This window comes from Pongo abelii, chromosome X (assembly GCF_028885655.2).
Source record: "Pongo abelii isolate AG06213 chromosome X, NHGRI_mPonAbe1-v2.0_pri, whole genome shotgun sequence".
NCBI lineage: Eukaryota > Metazoa > Chordata > Mammalia > Primates > Hominidae > Pongo > Pongo abelii.
This window is the reverse complement of record NC_072008.2, coordinates 12,378,103-12,396,315: the sequence shown is the minus strand read 5'-3', so window position 1 is coordinate 12,396,315 and position 18,213 is coordinate 12,378,103. Positions and strand designations below refer to the sequence as shown.

Sequence of the window (18,213 nt, the reverse complement as noted above, 5' to 3'; positions counted from 1 at the left end):
ATGAATGTTTAAGGAAATCCTGTTGAAACTTGTACCTAGGGCAAAATGAGCACTCAATGAATAGTGGCCACTATTCTCATTAATCAAAACACACTTCACAACTAATTGTAATGTTCTGTCACAAAGAATCGTTAGTCGTCTATACAATTTCTAAATTCTCTTTCAAAGACAAATAAACAAATAAATAAAATCAGTCAAATAAGATGTTAGACATCAGAAGCCAGGTGCTTATCCAGGTTTGCTGGGACCTGAAGTTTATACAATTTTAAGCGAGACCTCTTTAAGAGCATGAACACAAAATTATGAATGCAAAATTACATTAGATACAGGGTTTTACAAAAGGTCTTTGCAAGTGAAAAGCTCTGAAGCTTAAGGGTTGATAATTCATGGTAAATTTGTCCCTGAACAACTTTCTGATGAGCAACTCATATTCTGAGCTTCAGCTAGTGAGTCCAGTGAGATGAGTTTCTAGCCTTCCACAAGGCAGAAGTCACCCTTTTGGGAAGAATGTTTAGCAGGTGGGTAATAATGGATTGCCAAAGGGTTTGTTCAGTGGGAGCTAAGATGGGCCAATCCATGCAGAGAAAGTGTTTGAGCGATAGAGCACAGCCTCTAGAATCAGCTCGAGCTGTTCTTTCTAAAAGCTGCTCTGTGGACTTGTGCTGGTCAATGATAGATACTACGAGTGAGAACATTCCTCTGAGATACATTTCTGTCTATGTTGGTGGGTCCACGTGGGTTCAGTCTTCCCTGTGAGTCCATGCAGAGAGGCACATGCCCAGGAAAGGTCCCTGTCTCTGGTCCTGAAAGCCAGCCAACCCACACTCTCTTCCTAGCCCTGTGGGGAGCCTCAGGCATATGAGCTATCAACTGGCTTTTCTCAGTCTGGTCAGAATATTCCATTCTAGGTTCACAGAATCAGTATATACCTATACATTCCAATTTCAATTATGAATGTAATAACAATGGAAATACTAGAACAAAAAGAATACCCAGGCTCCATTTCCTGAGTTTATGTTGAACTAGATAACAACAGGAGCAAAGACACAAACTAACTAACACAGGCATGTCAAAAAGTAACGAAGATCCATGTAACATGGTAAAAGGAAAATGTTATGTTGTCATTTTCCAGCATTCGTATTTTTGATATGTATGTGTGTATAAAAATTTGCAGGTCAACAAAAGTTGCCAAACTATTCTCTTTGGGAAAGGATTATCTCTTTTTCTTCATTTATACTCTACTTTTGCTGTTAAAATGTTCCCTCTCTGGAAATGCAACTGAAAACCACAATAGGAGACCCCTCTGTACTCATCAGAATGGCTACAATGAAAAAGATACATTAACTAAAAGTGAATCATTCCCATCAATAGTTTCTGATGAAATAGATTTAAAAGATAGGTACAAAGTAAGTTAATATTTAATAATCTGTAGAGTTCCTAAAAGCATTCTTCAACATTAATTTTTAAGTTCATAATCCCACGTATCTTTGATGTTCACATTGGATTGAATTGAATTCATTGAAATATCAAGCAAAACATGTGAGTCGAAATATTTTGACTGGTCACACATAGAAAGAACAGTTAATATTTAGAAGCAAAACTCAGTAGGCTTACAAACTTTGTGATTTTTTAAAAATGATTTTCCTTTAAAGTCAAGCAATTTGTTAAAAAAAGGTTTATAGATGTTTATAATAGAGGCTCCTATTAAAATTTTAAAGACATTAAATTTTTTAAAGAAAAAGATACATAATGGCAAGTGTCGAGGAGAGGTGGAAATGCAATTGGAATTCTCACACACTGCTGTAAAAGAATGAATCGGTGCTAACACTTGGGAAAACTGGAAGTCAATACTAAAGCTGAACCTATGAAAAATACCTTTTGGCTCAACAATTACACTCCTAGATATGCACCCAACACAAATACACAGAAATATTTACCAAATGACATGTAGTAGGATGTTCACGTCAGCACAATTTGTAATAGGTCGTCATTGGAAATGACTCAAATGTCCATCGACAATTTAATGACTAAGTAATTTGTGATATATTCATTCAATAGAATTCTATAACATTGAGAATAAATGAACTACACCTACATACCACTACATTGATGAAACTCACAAACACAGTGTTGCATGAAAGAAACTAAATACAAAAGAATACATGCTATATGATTCCATTAAAGTTTGAAAAAGGTAACACTAATCTGTGATGTTTGAAGTCAGGATAGACATCAGCCCTGGCTGGATAGTGGTGCCACGGAGGCATGACAGGCTTCAGGTGAGCTAGTAATGCTATGTGTCTTGTTCTAGGATGTAACTGCAAGCAAGTGTGTGCTTACTTTACGAAAATTCCTTGAGTTGTCCACTTATGACTTGCCCATTTTTCTGTGTGTTACACCTTAATAAAAAGTTTACTTTAAAATGTTCCATATTTTTTTGAAATGATGGAGATTGTCACTAGGTTGTCCCCCAGTTGAAAGAAAAATGTCCAAGACTGAAATCACCAAGACTGCGAACTGTTTATCTACAGGTTGCTGAGAAATTCAAGCCTAAAGAACCAAGTCACATGTTCCTCTGTTTTTAAAGGGGGGGGGGGGGGCTGTGCCAATGGTGCAATAAAGTAAGTCATCAGAAATGTTGGCTTTCAAAATAGCAGCAAGATCTACAAATTTAGTAGGAATCTCCATTATGCAATGCTTTCTAGAAAGAATTGTAGCATAATCACACTTTTTTTTTTTTTTTTTTTTTTTTTTTTTTTTTGTGAGATGGAGTCTCTCACTCTGTCACCAGGCTGGAGTACAGTTGCGTGATCTTGGCTCACTGCAACCTCCAACTCCCTGGTTCAAGCTCTTCTCCCACCTCAGCCTCCCGAGTAGCTGATTACAGGCACGCGCCACCACACCCAGCTAATTTTTGTATTTTTAGTAGAGACGGGGTTTCACCATGTTGGCCAGGATGGTCTCGATTTCCTGACCTCGTGATCTGCCCACCTCGGCCTCCCAAAGTGTTGGGATTACAGGCGTGAGCCACTGTGCCCGGCCAATAATCACACATTATAGGCAAGCACATCTTCTCCAAATGTTTTCTTATTTCTTGCCATCTTCTACTTTGCACACATCTTGCTCTGTCATTATGTACCTTCTTTTAAGGGTTTAATCAATAGATTTAAAAACAACACTCATTCTAAAACAACTTTCCATGAACCTTTTTCTACTCTGAGATTTTCCTTGCTCACCTCCAGTTTTCATTTCCTGTCTCTTGACCTGTTTTTAACTTATTACAAAGTTAATTTGAAATGTCTAACCTGTTTCAACATTCAGTTCATATCCGGGTAGTTTTAATCAAAAACATTTTGAAAATTTAATTAAATATGAGACTATGAGACAGTTTATCTCAGCCCACTATTGTAGTTCCAAAACAACTTTCCTTTTCAATAAAGATGAGGTCACAATGACTGAAGCAGATGTTAGACCCCTATGAACAATTCTCACAAATGAATCTGGTGCTTTATCTTCTGAAATCTGGCCCAGAAAACAGGCCAGAAGTTTTGTACTTGAGACCAATACAACCATAAAGGAAATCTAAAATTTGAAAATTAGAAAAAATGCTCTCTCGTGTTTAAATTATGAAAATTAAAAGGCCCATAGTATAAAAAATAATGTGAAAAATCAAATCCTACAGGATAAAGGGAATAAGGAACAAAAGGAAAATGTTTCTCCCTTCTTCTTGTTCCATACTTAAATTATACAGCTATATGATCTGTTTTCTTTGTGTTTTGCTGCTGATAATTATATATAATAATTTTTTGGTCTTCTAGTAGTTACCTTTATTAGTGTAGTATATGGTCAAACATCTGTTTCATGTGTTACTAATTTTAGACAGGGTCCATTAACAATCAACTCTAAGAGAAATCAATGCACATAGCTTCCTCTTAACTCCCCTTCCTGCTCCATTGTCAATTTCGATTTGCTATATTATGTGTTATGTTCCTCACTGGTTATCTTTGGGTTTTTCATCATTGCATTTATAATTTAAGCCTCTATTGCTTCATATATTCATTTTAGGCAGTATCTTTTTACTCCTGACTATGAAATACAAGGAAATCCACATCCCTAAATGTCTCCCACATCCTCTCCTGCCATGAAATTTTGTTAATAATGTTATATAAATTATTGAATTATTAATGACCCATTAGGAAGACATACAATATTTGCATTCTCTTCTGTAATCCTACTTCACATGATTGGTTAGACCTTTGATTGAACTGGACATAATACTCATTTCAGTTTCTACATTAATTTCTTGTTGAAGAGATCTCACAATCAAGGTTTTTGTTTCAAGAGATGTCATAAATGTCATTATTCAGTTACATGCTCAGAAACGTCTCTTTTTTGCATTTCTACTGAATGGCAATTTGGCTGAGCATAAGAGTCTTGGCTTTCGCTGCTGTTTTCCCACAACATCATAGCTGTTAGGTTACTCAAGACTAGGCTTAGTATCCTATGGAGGACTCCAGAGGGCACCTTACTAACCGACCCCTTCGCTCCCCAGGTGACTTGCTTTTGATCACATCGGGACTTATAGGATTCTTTATCCTCCTCACCATCTTCAGTGCAAATAGAAGGTCAGTGCAAATATGGTTTGTAGGGGAGATCTGTGCATGTTTGTGGAGATTCCGTGTTTTAAAAATTATTTCCTTTCGGCTGAGATAAACTTCTGCATAGCTGACTGCCACCCACTGCTCCCCTCCACACAGCCCCTCTACCAGCTGGCCTGGCCTGCTGCACACACTGCATGTGTGAGTGACTCCTCCTTCAACCTTACCTCACCATGGGTCTCTAGCGGGGACAGAGACACCCACACCCAAAGCCTACTCTTTCAGGCCCACTTGCTGGGCATTTCCCATCTGCCTCCCCCATTTATGGAGCTCTCCCTTTTCTTCTAGTCCCCCTGTTTAGGCTAAATATCATTGTGATAATTCCATATTGAGGTTGGTAGCTTTGGATGTTAGTTTGACAAACTTTTATGGCTTGCTTCCTTGGTTTCATTAAACATGGAGTTTTTGCTTTGCATTTTTTTTGTTGTTGTTGCTATTTCCCATTACTTTATGAGGGGAACATCATAACTCTGACATCTTTAAGCAAATTTCTCCATTATTCAATTTACAGAAGTTTTGGGTTCCATAAAGTAAGACCAGCCTTAGCCTATAGACAAATGAATTCTTTACTTTCATTTGGTTTCAACTAGTTTATGGTCAAAGCGTGTTTTTAAAATGCCTCTTTTTTTCCAGGTCTTCCGGACAGTGAAGGCTTAGTCAAGGTCCACTTTTTTTTTTTTTTTTTTTTTTTTTTTTTTTTCTGGAAGCATTTCCTTCAGCATTTGCTTATTGGAAAGTGGGGGACCCAGGACAAGTGTCTTCAGTTCTTAGTTCAGGTGATAAGAAATTACCTGGGTCCTCCTGTGTATTTTACCTTTGGGCACGGTTGGAATTCCCAGGGAGCCCCCATTTCTTCTCTCTCTTCTAGCATGAGAAATGAAATCACAAAGCAGCCTCATCCTCTGCTTCCCTCTCACTCATAGAAATATGACAGACAGTGAATGCTTCTCTGAGAGTTTACTTATGGCCTAAGTAAGCTCAGAGGTTGACTTCAGTGGATGGAGAATGTTGAACATCTAAATAGGGTCATCAGCTGATTGCAACAAAAGCTTCATCAGTGTAAAATCTACAGTTTCATTTCCAACCTTGGTTTGTTGTTAAAATAAGTTGCTGACCGCTCAGTGTAAGGGTTTGTAACTGTTTTTAAGTGATGATATAGAAATAACTTATGTTATCAGCCCTCATGAATTTAATCTAGTGAAATCTATCCTTAATACTTTGAGTGTTCCCACTAAACAACTGTTCATAAATTAGATTTCCCCAGCAGGAAAAAACAAGTTCAATAAGTGGATATCAAATATATGTTTACATATGAAATACTGCTTCAAATGAAAATTGATGGTATTATTTTAAATTACATCATTCTGCTTGGAAAAATTTGCAATAATAATGAAATATAAAATATCTGTATGTATATAATAATACAACACAACATTTATAAAAACTGAAAATTAAAAAATAAAACTAAGCACATTTCACTGTAATATTTTAAAAAATGACTTCCACTGTGATGGACAATTTAAATAATAATTTAAATGAACTGATACTACCTTAGATGACAGACCAAAATTCAATATTGTGACACTTCTATGAAATAATTAGAATGAGTAAAAAGTTTACTTATTACTGTTTACTATTTGTTAATATTTCCTCTCAAAAATTATCACCTATGTTTTCACATGTATAATTAAACTAATTCTGGGGTGAATTTTTATATCAATATTATAAGGTACTTTTAAAAATTCAAGGTCAGGCGTTGTGGCTCAAGCCTGTAATCCCAGACCTTTGGGAGGCCAAGGTGGGAAAAACATTTGAAGCCAGGAGTTCGATACCAGTCTGGGCAACAGAACGAGACCTTGTCACTACTAAAAAAAAAATTAGCCCAGCATGGTGGTGTGCACCTGTAGACCTAGCTACTCGAGAGGCTGAGGCAGAAGGATCACTTGAGCACAGGAGTTTAAGGCTGCAGTGAGCTATGGTCACGCCACTGCACTCCAGCCTGGGTGACAGAACAAGATCCTGTCTCAAAAAAATAAAAATATAAAAAATAAAAATTCTAGATATTATAAGATGATAAACAGTACCAGAATTCTTATAACAAATGGCCATGGAAAAGATTAAATATATAAAATATTAAAGACATAGTCTAGAAAGAATATCAAATTTATCTAGCCTGCAATCCTGTGCCCAATCTGAAGAAAGGAGCTTTTCTTCAATCAGATTATATAATTAAACACAATATTCCCAACCAGGATGAATCACTATATTATCACAACCTACCCCAATTAAGCGCACAAAAAGAGAATTATACAACCACTTTTGTGGCAAAGAAAAATATTACTCATGTTAACTACTTGTCTCAGAAGAGTGGATAATAGATTCCACATAATTTCATATCCTATTTGTAAATGCCAATTCTACTGGTATGAATTAGTAAAAATGTCTTTTAAGTTTTAAGATGACTTTTTTAAGAGAAGGGGATATTATTATCATATTATTTTGGGAAATAATGAAAGCATCCATTTGAATCACTAAAAATTGTAATTGGTACCCTCCCTCAACAAATAAAGGGGCAAATCAAGAAGGTGACTGAAGAATAAAAAAGTATGCTGCATTTTTGGCAATTCTAGGAGGCAGACTCCAAATTATTTGTAAGGGGTGCTAAAAGCAGTGGCGTATGTACAGAAGGTATGCTGGGCAAAAAGGGAGGGAATATACTTACATCATTATTAATAATCTACACAGCGGATCTCTGGAGTAGGTATTATTTTGCCAGTTATACATATATGGCAATCTAAGCAAAGAAATTCTATAAGTTTGCCAAGGTTTCAGCAGGAATGATTGAGAAGGTTTGAACTTCAACCCAGGACTCTTTCTAAGCCCACTATGCTCAGAGCCTTGTCTATAATACATTCCCAATCCCCCAATATAACAATTTCAGATTGGACTCTGCCTTCCTCTCCTTTATTTACATAATCCCAATGCAACCTATTTTTTTTTTTTTTTCCTGCAAAACACTATCATCCCAAGAAACCTTTCCACTTATTCCCTGGTGAATCATAATGCTACTTCATTCATGATAATTTCCTATTAACCATCAGCTTGCCATCCCAACAACATACCATATCTTTGCTTACTAGTTTGTTTTTTTCTACAACTGGCTTCAAACTTTTGGGTAGTTTAAGACAATTACACTAATCTTTATTTAGTATTTACCCTTCCAATATACTTTAAAAAAAAAACTAGAGATTTTAAAATTCTCATACAAAAGGTATTTCAAAGGCAAAATTACATGTCAAATCTTAAGAGTATTTCTCTTAAGCTTTACTGTTTGTAAAGAAGATTTCTTTTCTTTTTCCTTACAGATTTCTTGTTCATAAAGCAGCTTAACCAATGCTTTTCATGAATTCAGAGAAAAAGTTATTCTTGGGCTCTTTGTCAAATTCGTAAGCCTTAAGCATGCCATATATTGTTGTATTTTAAAGAGCTAGAGAGATTAATCATGTTTTATGAGATGTGAATAGATTTAGAGTTCAATAAAGTACAGAATTAACAGGATTGAACTACATTGGCTCAATTAGTGACAAATTAGATTTGCTACCATCCCTCCCAGTCTCCCAGTATCCACAAATCATGTGTTCATATCACAAAATATAGACTGATCCAATGGGGAATTGGCAATGGGTAATAAAAATCAGCAACATGAGGAATTGCAAAGGTTCCCCAATTCTCCAAGCGCTCACCATCATTAGCCCTGGTTCACAGTTCTATCCATGTTTCTCTGGGTAGAAGTCCAGTATCACCTGGGCTATTGGGAAAGTTACTCAGCCTTTCTGAATTTGCTAGAAAAAGGGTTAGAGGTGCAATTGCTAGAAGAAAAGGAAGTGTCTTCTTAAACTGATGCTAAAATAGATCTGAAAGGCAAGGTCACACACATCCATAACCAGGCTGTGAGCACTCACCCATCTCTCTCACCATCACACATTACGAGAGGAGGGGGACTGCCTCCTTTTACACAGTCTACCCACCCACCCATCCATCCACTCAGCCATCTATCCACCCATCCATCCACCCACCCACCCATCTACTCATTCATCCATCTATCCATCCATCCATCCATCCATCCATCCAACCATCCATCTACCCATCCATCCATCCATCCTTTCATCTGTCTGTCTGTTCATCCATCCATCCATCCATCCATCCATCCATCCATCCATTCATTCATTCATCCATCAATCCATCCATCTTTCCATCCATTATCCATCTACCCACTGAATGCCTGACTGGGATGAGGCCTGGAATTTCTTGTACTCATTTTTAACCAGGTTTAATTTTTATCTTTGAACAAACAAACAAAAACCTTGAAGGAGTTTGATTACTATTTTTTTCCTGCTTTGTGTGTGCTTAGATGGGGGTGCAAGGATGGGTAAAGGAGAATTTCAGAGTTAGATTTATCCCCCCTCCCCACTATGGTGGATCAGGGGAGATCTCCATACACTTGGAATTTAGCACTTGCCATCTACTGAAGGCTGCAAAAACAACAACGAAAAGCCAGAAACAGACTCCAAAGAAAGTCAACACAACTCGTCTGCAAAGGTCAGTGAAATTTCACTAAAGTACAAAAAGATAAATGCTCTTTGGTTAGGAATCTGCTGTATATGATTTATTGAATGGGGCTCAGTACTATTTTAATAATTAGTATTATAAAGTCAACATTTTCCTGACAGGGTCAAAGCATTAAAATTCTTCCTCTCTGACTTCCTAATGATGGTGAATAATAAAGAAAACGGGTTGGTTTTGACAAGGACTGCAAATGGGGATGCGAGTGGGGAGACAGATAAGAGGTCTAATTTAATATCGAAAGATTTTAAAAAGTGGAGGAGGGTCTGGTGGCTGAGAGAAAGAAGAGGAGAGAAGAAATGGAATTTGAGCAGTACTGGAGGGAGTAGGATTTGGAAAACAGAGAAAGTTGAATGATAATTAGGGGAAAGTTTTGCAGTGAGATGTGATGACCCCCACATCTCACACACATACATTCACACTGAATGACCTCAAGACCTTCAGCGAAGACCTACATTGATTTTGCAAGGCTTCCTGGTGTTGTGTTTGTGTGCTTTATTTTTATTTTTTGAATGGTGCAGCCTGCTGAGGTGAGCCTTAGGCAAAAGCAGGTAGTCTAGATAGACACCAGTGACGTGTACTAAGGGACTTGAGAGTGAAAAACAAAACAGGCACTAACAGAAGCCAATTCAAAGCCCATTTGGGGCAACTGCTCTTCCGAACAACTTTAGTCACACAGTACCTTTTCCAATTCCAAATTAAGTTAAGGGAATGCATACATTAATAAAACACCAAATAACAGCTTCATAATTTTCTCTGGCAACATATGATGCTGCTTAGAAAAGAAAATGATGACTTTGGGACATAAATACGGAAGGGAAAACCTACTTTCAGGTTTTGTTCATGAACTTAGTAATATGAGGCTGCTGTTGAGGTCATGCTGCTGTAGTGATTTCCTCCAAAGCAATGGCAAATGTGGAGACCAATAAATAAGTGTCATCAGTGCTCACAACCTCAAGCTCATGATAAATCGTGTGCAGGTAAAAAACGCTGATATGAAAAAAGAGGTCAGCGACAGTTTCACATATTAAAAAAATATATTAACTATCAACTAATGAATATAGACAAATGGAATATGCTCCTAGTAATCTCCTGATCAATCCTGACCTGTTCTCAGGAAGGGGTGAGTGGTTTTTCAACAGCTCTCTTCTCTTCATTTCTCTTCCCCTCTAGACATCCCTCTTAGCAATTTCAACTCTTACCTCCCTAGAGGTGACTCCTAAGTACATTTATAGGCCTGACCTCTTTCTTGAGCTCCAGACCCAGATTTCTAACTGACCTGCTGGGCCCAGCCAGATGGATGGCCTGCTGACGCCTCCCAATCAGCAGAGCCAAAATAGAATTCATTCACCTGGGCTCTGCTGCATTTCCCCTCTTTGTGAATTAGAAAATCAAAGCACAGAGGCTAATCCACCAGTCCAAGGTCACTCAGTAACCAGTAATGGACAGGGTCAGAATTTGAACTCTGAGCTCCTACTTCCAAATCCCATCCCTACCTCATTCATCTTTCTCCTTTTCACTGCTACCATCCTGGTGTCAATTGACTGTCTCTCCAGTGGAGTGCCACAGTGACCTCAGCTGGTCTCTTCTCCCCAAGTCACTTGTCTTTCTTTTCCTTCCTTTCCCGTTTATGGGTCCTCACTCATGGGTTTTGAACTCTGATCACATCATTCCATTTCGAAGTAGTAAGGCATCATCACAGTTATACTTATGGCCTCGGAAACCAGGCTTCCTCATCTGAATCCCAGCTCTACCTCATGGCCTCGGAAACCAGGCTTCCTCATCTGAATCCCAGCTCTACCTCTTACTGGCTATGTGATGTTGGGCAAGTTAATCTCTTTGTATACTTGGTTTCCCAGTCTGTGAAATGGGAATGGTTATATGACACACCACCTCATCATGAGGAATAAATGAATTGATATGTATAAAATGGACACATGGCTAGTGAGACATCAAGATCCGCTAAATGAATTATGAATTAATTTTCTCAGTCTGGTCTTTACAGCCCTCTATAAAGTGACCCTTAACTCCTTTAACCACATTATGTCATACACATGGCATTCCTACCAGGTTGATCCAACACTGCTCCACAAACATTTGCTTTCTACTTTCCTGCCTCTATTATTTTTCCAAATACTTCCTTAGCTTGGGATGGCCTTCCCAGGGTGAGCTTGTCATTCATAACCAAGCTCCAATGTCCTCTGCTCAGCTAGAATAGACCACACCCACCCGTGACCCCATCAAGGGCACCGGTTCCAGGTCATGCTCTCTGTGTTTGAATTTCCTGCTCTTTCACTGATAGTTGTTACCCTGGGAACCACTTAACCTCTTCATGCCTCAACTTCTTAAGGAGGATTAAAACAGCACCTTTTTTCTTATAGGGTCTTGATTGCCAAACTGTGTACACTATGTGTACAGAGCTTTGAACATCATCTGGCTCAGAAAAATATTCAGTAAGTACTAGCAATTGCTTATAGAAATATACCTATTTGCTTTCAGATATGCCTTCCTCTTTTAGATTATGGAACCCTAGAGACAACTGTTATTTTATTCCTTTTACAGTGTCTTGTATTGTAGCTAGCTCCAGGTAAGCATCACCAAAAACTAAATGTTTGTTGAATGAATAAACATCAGTCAACCCATCTGCTTTAGTAGTTAGAGCATAGCAAATATATGGCTCAGGTTCACAAATCTGATCTCTTCTATTGAATATCAATTCTAAAAGATATAGGAGATTTGCCAAAATTCAGAGGCAGAAATCAGTATTTTGGCAATAAATTACTTTCTTTCCATTTAGCCTTTTTCCCCTACGGAATTAAGCAGAAATCAATTCTATAAGAGCTTCTAGTTCTGATTAACTATGGTGATCCTGAGCTTTTTGAATTTTAATTTCAAGAGCCACTAAAATATCTGAAAAGGGACTTTTTTTTTTTAAAGTTCCTTGAATCACAGGTTGTTAATACATTTTGTTGGGAGATATAAAATAATATAGAAATTTGTGGAAGAGTCATAACAATAGTCAACCAGCAAAAATCAAATGTAATAGAATATTAAGAGCTCAAGGTTTAGAGTCAGAGTTCAAATCTTGGATCTGTCACTTACCAGCTGTGTGACCTCATGCCACTGAACTGCTCTGTGCCTCAGTTTCCTTAACTGTAAGTGGGGACACTAATGCCTGTCTCATAAAACAGCAGAGTGCCTGAAAAATAACAAACACTCAGTAAATGGTGTATGTTAACAACAATAACAACGGCAACAATAACAATAGTTTGGGAAAACAAATTTGATCTTTCCTTTAGTGTCAGTAATCAAGATGCAAAAGTGCCCATGAATTAGAAAGCAATCACAATTTGAGTTCTAAAAGAATCAGTAACTTACCCATGAAGAAAAAAAAAAATGGTTCAAGATAGGACAATATTTCATTAAGCTTTCTTCCTATGCATCGTTGCTTTCTGATTAATTTTTTTGATATATTTCCTAAAATGACACTATTCTGAAATATTATTGCATGCCTTGAAGGTAAAGGGGAATGCTTTGGGAGAAAAGTTTTTATGAAGAATGGTCCTAGCTCCAGAATTAAAGGCTAAAATAACTTGAAACATCATGCCCTCCAACTCAGTCATTTTAGAGATTTTAAAAACTGACTTGAAAACAAGAAGAAAACAAAAACTCACTAAACTAAACTAAGCTGAGAACTGGAGGCCTGAAGTTTATAAATAAAGTGAAGTTTGTAATTTTCCTGAAATTAAGAGTGAGTCAAGTAAAGAGACTCTCAGTCCTCACTCCAGGATGCTATCAGTAGAATGTGCTGAATAGTTCAACTGACATGACTGGGATGCCATTTACCTTGAGTGCAGTCAAGGGGAGGCAAAGAACTGAAAAGTCACCTCATTGAAACAGATCATTTAGGTAGACCATTAGTTGCACAGACGAACATTTGTAAAACGTGGAGCAACTTAACAAAGGTAAGGAAAATTTGGAGCCCATTGAAAATCAATGTTGATGTCAAAATCAAAACCCTAACAAATAAAATAACCTATAATGAAGGTCCACAGACTACATAAAGATAAATTTTTTTATCTTTAAAATGTGAGCATTCTGAGGAGAGAAATTGTGCAGACCTTGCCTTACTAAGGTAGGGGACAGTGGCCGACCTCACACAGAGACAACTTATCACGTGTACTTCTCAGCTAAGATCTCAAGGTTTTCGGAGATCCTTCAGAACTGTGATGGTTCTCTTTGATAACCCTAGTTGGCCTACTAAAGGACAAACTGCCTACTTTGACCTCTTTCCCAACTAACTAATCAGTTTCCCCCAAAATATGAACCAATATTCACTCTTCCTGGGCTGGTTTTTCTCTCTCTCTTCTCTCATATAAAGCCAGTTTTTGTCTTCTCTATTCTTTGACAATACTCCATAGACCATTTTACGCATAACTAAATGCGCATGCAAATGATTAAACATGTCTGAAAAATGCTGAGTATTGAAATGTTGTTTTCACTTCCACCGGAAAAACTGACATTTATGCAGTGGTTATTAACTTTTATGATACCATCAACACTGAATTGGTGTAACATGGTTGTAATGAGCCTAAGAAATACTTGGCAATCTGAGAACCCAGTCCTTGAGTGCCACTAATGGGAAGCCTGTTGCAGATAGCACAGAAGTACTGTGAAACTGCAGTCTATCAGGAAGAACAATTTTCAGGAGGGGTTCGAATCAACTTTTAGAACGCGTAGAGGGAAAATCCCATTTACCATTGAGTGGCTTGATTGCTTCCCACATTTGTTTATTAAGAAATACCATTGGCCAGGTGTGGTGGCTCATGCCTGTAATCCCAGCCCTTTGGGAGGCTGAGGTGGGCAGATCATGAGGACAGGAGTTCGAGACCAGCCTGGCCAATATGGTGAAACCCTGTCTCTACTAAAAATGTAAAAATTAGCCAGGCATGGTGGCACGTGCCTGTAGTCCCAGCTACTTGGGAGGCTGAGGCAGGAGGATCTCTTGAACTCAGGAGGCAGAGGTTGCAGTCAGCCGCAATTGCACCACTGCACTACAGCCTGGGCAATAGAGGGAGATTCCGTCTCCAAAACAAAACAAAAAAATCATTAAACTTTTTCCAATGATGCTGTGGTATATAAGCAAGAATTTGGTCAGCCTATGCCTGATCTCTTACTTCATACTTTCCCAGGAATGCTGAAAGAATGAAATATGCCTGAAATTAATGAACTGGCAAATTGTGTACCTGAACATGGACAGTGGTTTGACATAGGTTAGCCAGGACTAATGAGAGTGTAATCAGTGGGGTTAAAGATGTAAAAAGCAAAGAATACACAATGATGTAAAACATCAAGGCATAAAGGCAAGAACAAACAAACAAAAACAAATTTCATGTAGTCAAACTATGGTCCATACACGGAAGCCTGGTATCTATAAATGATCATATGCATCCTGTCCTAATATGAGAAAAATGCCTTGGAACATTCAAAAAACATGATTTGGGGTTCAATAAATTAAATTTGTCTACATTTTAACCATGTTGAATTAAAAAAATCCTTAGAAGTGAGCCTCTCGAAAATAAGACTAAACTAAAATGTTCTGCTCCCAGATGGATGTTCGGCCTGGAATGTAGCCCTTAATTGTTTACTGACAATCTCCCCACCCTCAAGCTCCTTCCCTCCTGCTGTCCTTCTCTTAAAATGCTTTAACCCAAACTCAAAAACTTTTTGACATTTTAGGACCTTTCTACATGCTCTGTTCTCAGGCCAAAATTTCCTTTCCTCTGCGCACTAACTGGTGAATTCCCACTTACCCTTCAAGATCCAACATGGAACATAGGCAAGGTGGGCTCTGGAGTCAAGTGGACTGAGATAGAAATCCTGGCTCTACCCATGTAGACATTTGCCCTGGTGCAAGTTGCTTCACCTCTGGAAACCTCTGTTTCCTTATTTATAAAAAGGCAATAATGATGCTACTTGATGGTTGTTGAAAAACTTAAATACTGCACCAACTGTTTGGCCAAAGCTCCTCCAGGTAGTACATATTTCACAGCTGTGTCTTCCCTTCTAATGGCTTAACTTGGGCAACATTAGGCAACGATCCCTAAATTGCTAAAATATTTTATATCCACTTAAGCACCTATCAATTTGTACTTTTCAAATCATGTCTGTATCCCCAAATAGTGTGTAAATTCTTTCAGACAAGAGACTGTTTCATCCATATTTGTATTTGCATTACACCGAAGGCACTGATTGGCACATAGCTGCTCAATCAATGCCTATAATGGCTGCTCCATCAGTGTTTACTGAACAATGGATGGTTGAATGATTATTTTCAGTTAATAAATCATAGTGGGGAAATGCAGATGATGTTATAAGTCTCCTTTCAAGCTGCTTTTCATCTGCCTTTTCCACAGGACTATATACTGTCTAGGACACAGATCTACAACTAGGCACACTTCTGCACATGGGCACTGCTATGGCCTGAATGTGTCCCTCCAAAACTCCTATTGAAACCTAATCCCCCTTGTGTGATACTAACATGTGGGGCCTTTGGAAAGTGATTTAGTCATGAGGGCCCACCCTCGTAAATGGGATTAGCACCCTAATAAAAGAGGTTGAGGGAAGCCCCCCTTCACACTCCACCATGTGAAGACACAGTGTTCCCCCCGTTCCACCATGTTAGGGTGCAACAAGAAGGCACTATCTTTGAAGCAGAGTGACCCCTCACCAGACACCCAGTCTGTTGGCACTTTAATCTTGGATTTCCCAATCTTCAGAACTGAAAGCAATACATTTCTATTGTTTATAAGTTAAGGTAATTTGTTATAGCAGCTTAAATGGACTGAGACAAGTATACATGCCCTTTCTTCTTTGTTACTAAGTCAAATCAAACTAAATGCGGAATGAAATAATATTATTTTATGAAGCTAGAATGTAACATCAAAAACTAACAGTAAAACAATCTAACCATATAAAAAACTATTTTCACCAATTGCCTTTTTTTGAATGGTCAATCTTCCTCAAGGTTCATTCTGCAAAGCCACAGTTGACCTCACAACCTATCCTAAGTGGAGAGTATAAATCACTGTCGCAAAGCACCTCTGCAGTCATTAAGCTCAAAGGCATATTTGGTTATTAGAACACCTAATAAGGAAAATAACAGCCCCTGACCATTTCCTTATCTTACTTGATCTAGATAGTTCATAAAAGTATACTTCATTACCTCAATCCTATATTCCAAATAAATTTCATAAACCAGACACTTAAAATATTACACAGTATAGTCCTGGAATATGTGTGCATTCTTTATAAATCCTAATCATAGTTTTCCTAATCAGGTACATATGATTTCTCTCTGGATCCTCAATTAACGTTCTATATAGCCCAATATTCCTGAGCAATGACAGTAATGATATTTTTTACTTAATTTTTGCAATTAAAAAATATTGAGCTAATAAATAAACAGAAAAGTCTCTTAATGAACACTTGCCTACGAAAAGATCATCTTTAATTTTGGCATTAATCATGAGGCCAGGAGTGTATACTACATGGATTTAATGATAATTTGGGGTTGTGTTTGAATTGCTATAATTGCTTCCTTGTTGGTCAAAGTGTCTACAGATTTTCATTCCTTTATTCTATACATCCTGACCTCTCAAAACTCAACTTTTTCTACATTGCCCACTTGCTTCCTCCTAACACACACAGAAGTACACCATTTTCCAGTGTTCAGTCCCACTCAAGCCCTGCCAGCATACTCCCCTAATATTATCCAATTCAAACCTGCTACTCTGCCAGATCACTTTACTTGGTTCACTCCATTGCTCTTCTTCATCAAAAGCTTTGAGCCGCCACATACACTGCTTGCCTTTTCGAATCCCCTTTTCCTATGCTTGCAGCTAAACACAAAAGCTTCGCTTTGAAGTTGGACGTTTTTCCTGAACCAGCGGTGTGACCTTTCAGGCTCAGCATGGGATTAGTTTGTTTGGCTAAATCAAAAACATAGTTAGTTTTTAAAAGTCCATAATAGATGTTATGGAGAAAGATCCGTTGGCCTTTCTTCCAAGATAAGCCTGCCAGTGTGAGATGTTATGGTTCCCTGCACAGTGTCTGTGAGCTTAATGATGTGGCTCCATACATGAATCGGCAGTGTACCAGGTACTACTCTAGGCCTCTATTTAAGAAAAGATGTATCTCTCCCACTCTACTCAGAAAATGCATCTTCTTCTCGGAAGGGGTTGTCTAGGACAGTAAAGGCAACATTCAGCTCTCTGAATCCCATACATCATTATAACTTGAGGGGTGACCCAAAGAGAAATAAGCCTCCCAGCCCAGGGCTACCAAGGTGAGGTTTGGCAAGGCCATTGCTAATGCTGACACTTAGGTCTCCACAAGTAGCTATGCCAACTGCCAGATACAAAGAACTTACAGAGCTCCAACAATTGTCCAGTTGAAATTGGACAGAGATACATATTCTGCATCCTACTGGCTACCTCAGAGGGAGCTAAAACAAGATCTAAAGAAAGCAAGTCCTTATGGTATCTCTTTGAACTCAGAGAAAACCACTTCAAATGGCCCTCATTTGGTCTCTGCCATGTTTTCTGCCTTTTGACCAAAAAAAAAATCTTGGAAATTAGAAAAGCTATTTTCTAAAAGTGAATCACACACAGGGAAATAAAAGTTTTGCATTTAGAACTTCAACCAGGCAAAGACTCAGTCACCAAGAATGGGCATTAAAGCAACTCCATTGATTCCTTTGAAAAGGTGCAGTCAATGCTTCTGTGCAAATTAGAGTCATAAGTAAAGTGACTGAGGCGAAATAAATGATATTGTCAAAGCTGGCTGCAAAGGAAGCTAATTACTCTAAGCGGATAGCAGTTCCTCCTTGCAAGAGGACCATACCTTTGCTTGGGGAAAGGCATAAATGAAA

General features: G+C 38.1%; 1 protein-coding gene across 4 annotated transcripts in view; it reads right to left on the bottom strand.

Annotated features, from left to right (window-relative positions):
* The window catches only part of FRMPD4 (FERM and PDZ domain containing 4), a 581,071-nt gene that overhangs the window by 369,321 nt on the left and 193,537 nt on the right, over positions 1–18,213 (bottom strand). For 2 of the 4 annotated variants that reach the window (XM_009234590.3, XM_054544336.2), the window contains exon 2: positions 12,384–12,480. The exons of the other annotated variants lie outside the window; for them this stretch is intronic. In XM_009234590.3, coding sequence (XP_009232865.2) covers positions 12,384–12,400 — 17 coding nt within the window. In that variant the 5' untranslated portion in view covers positions 12,401–12,480. The remainder of the gene's footprint in view (positions 1–12,383; positions 12,481–18,213) is intronic. 4 annotated transcript variants of the gene reach the window in all.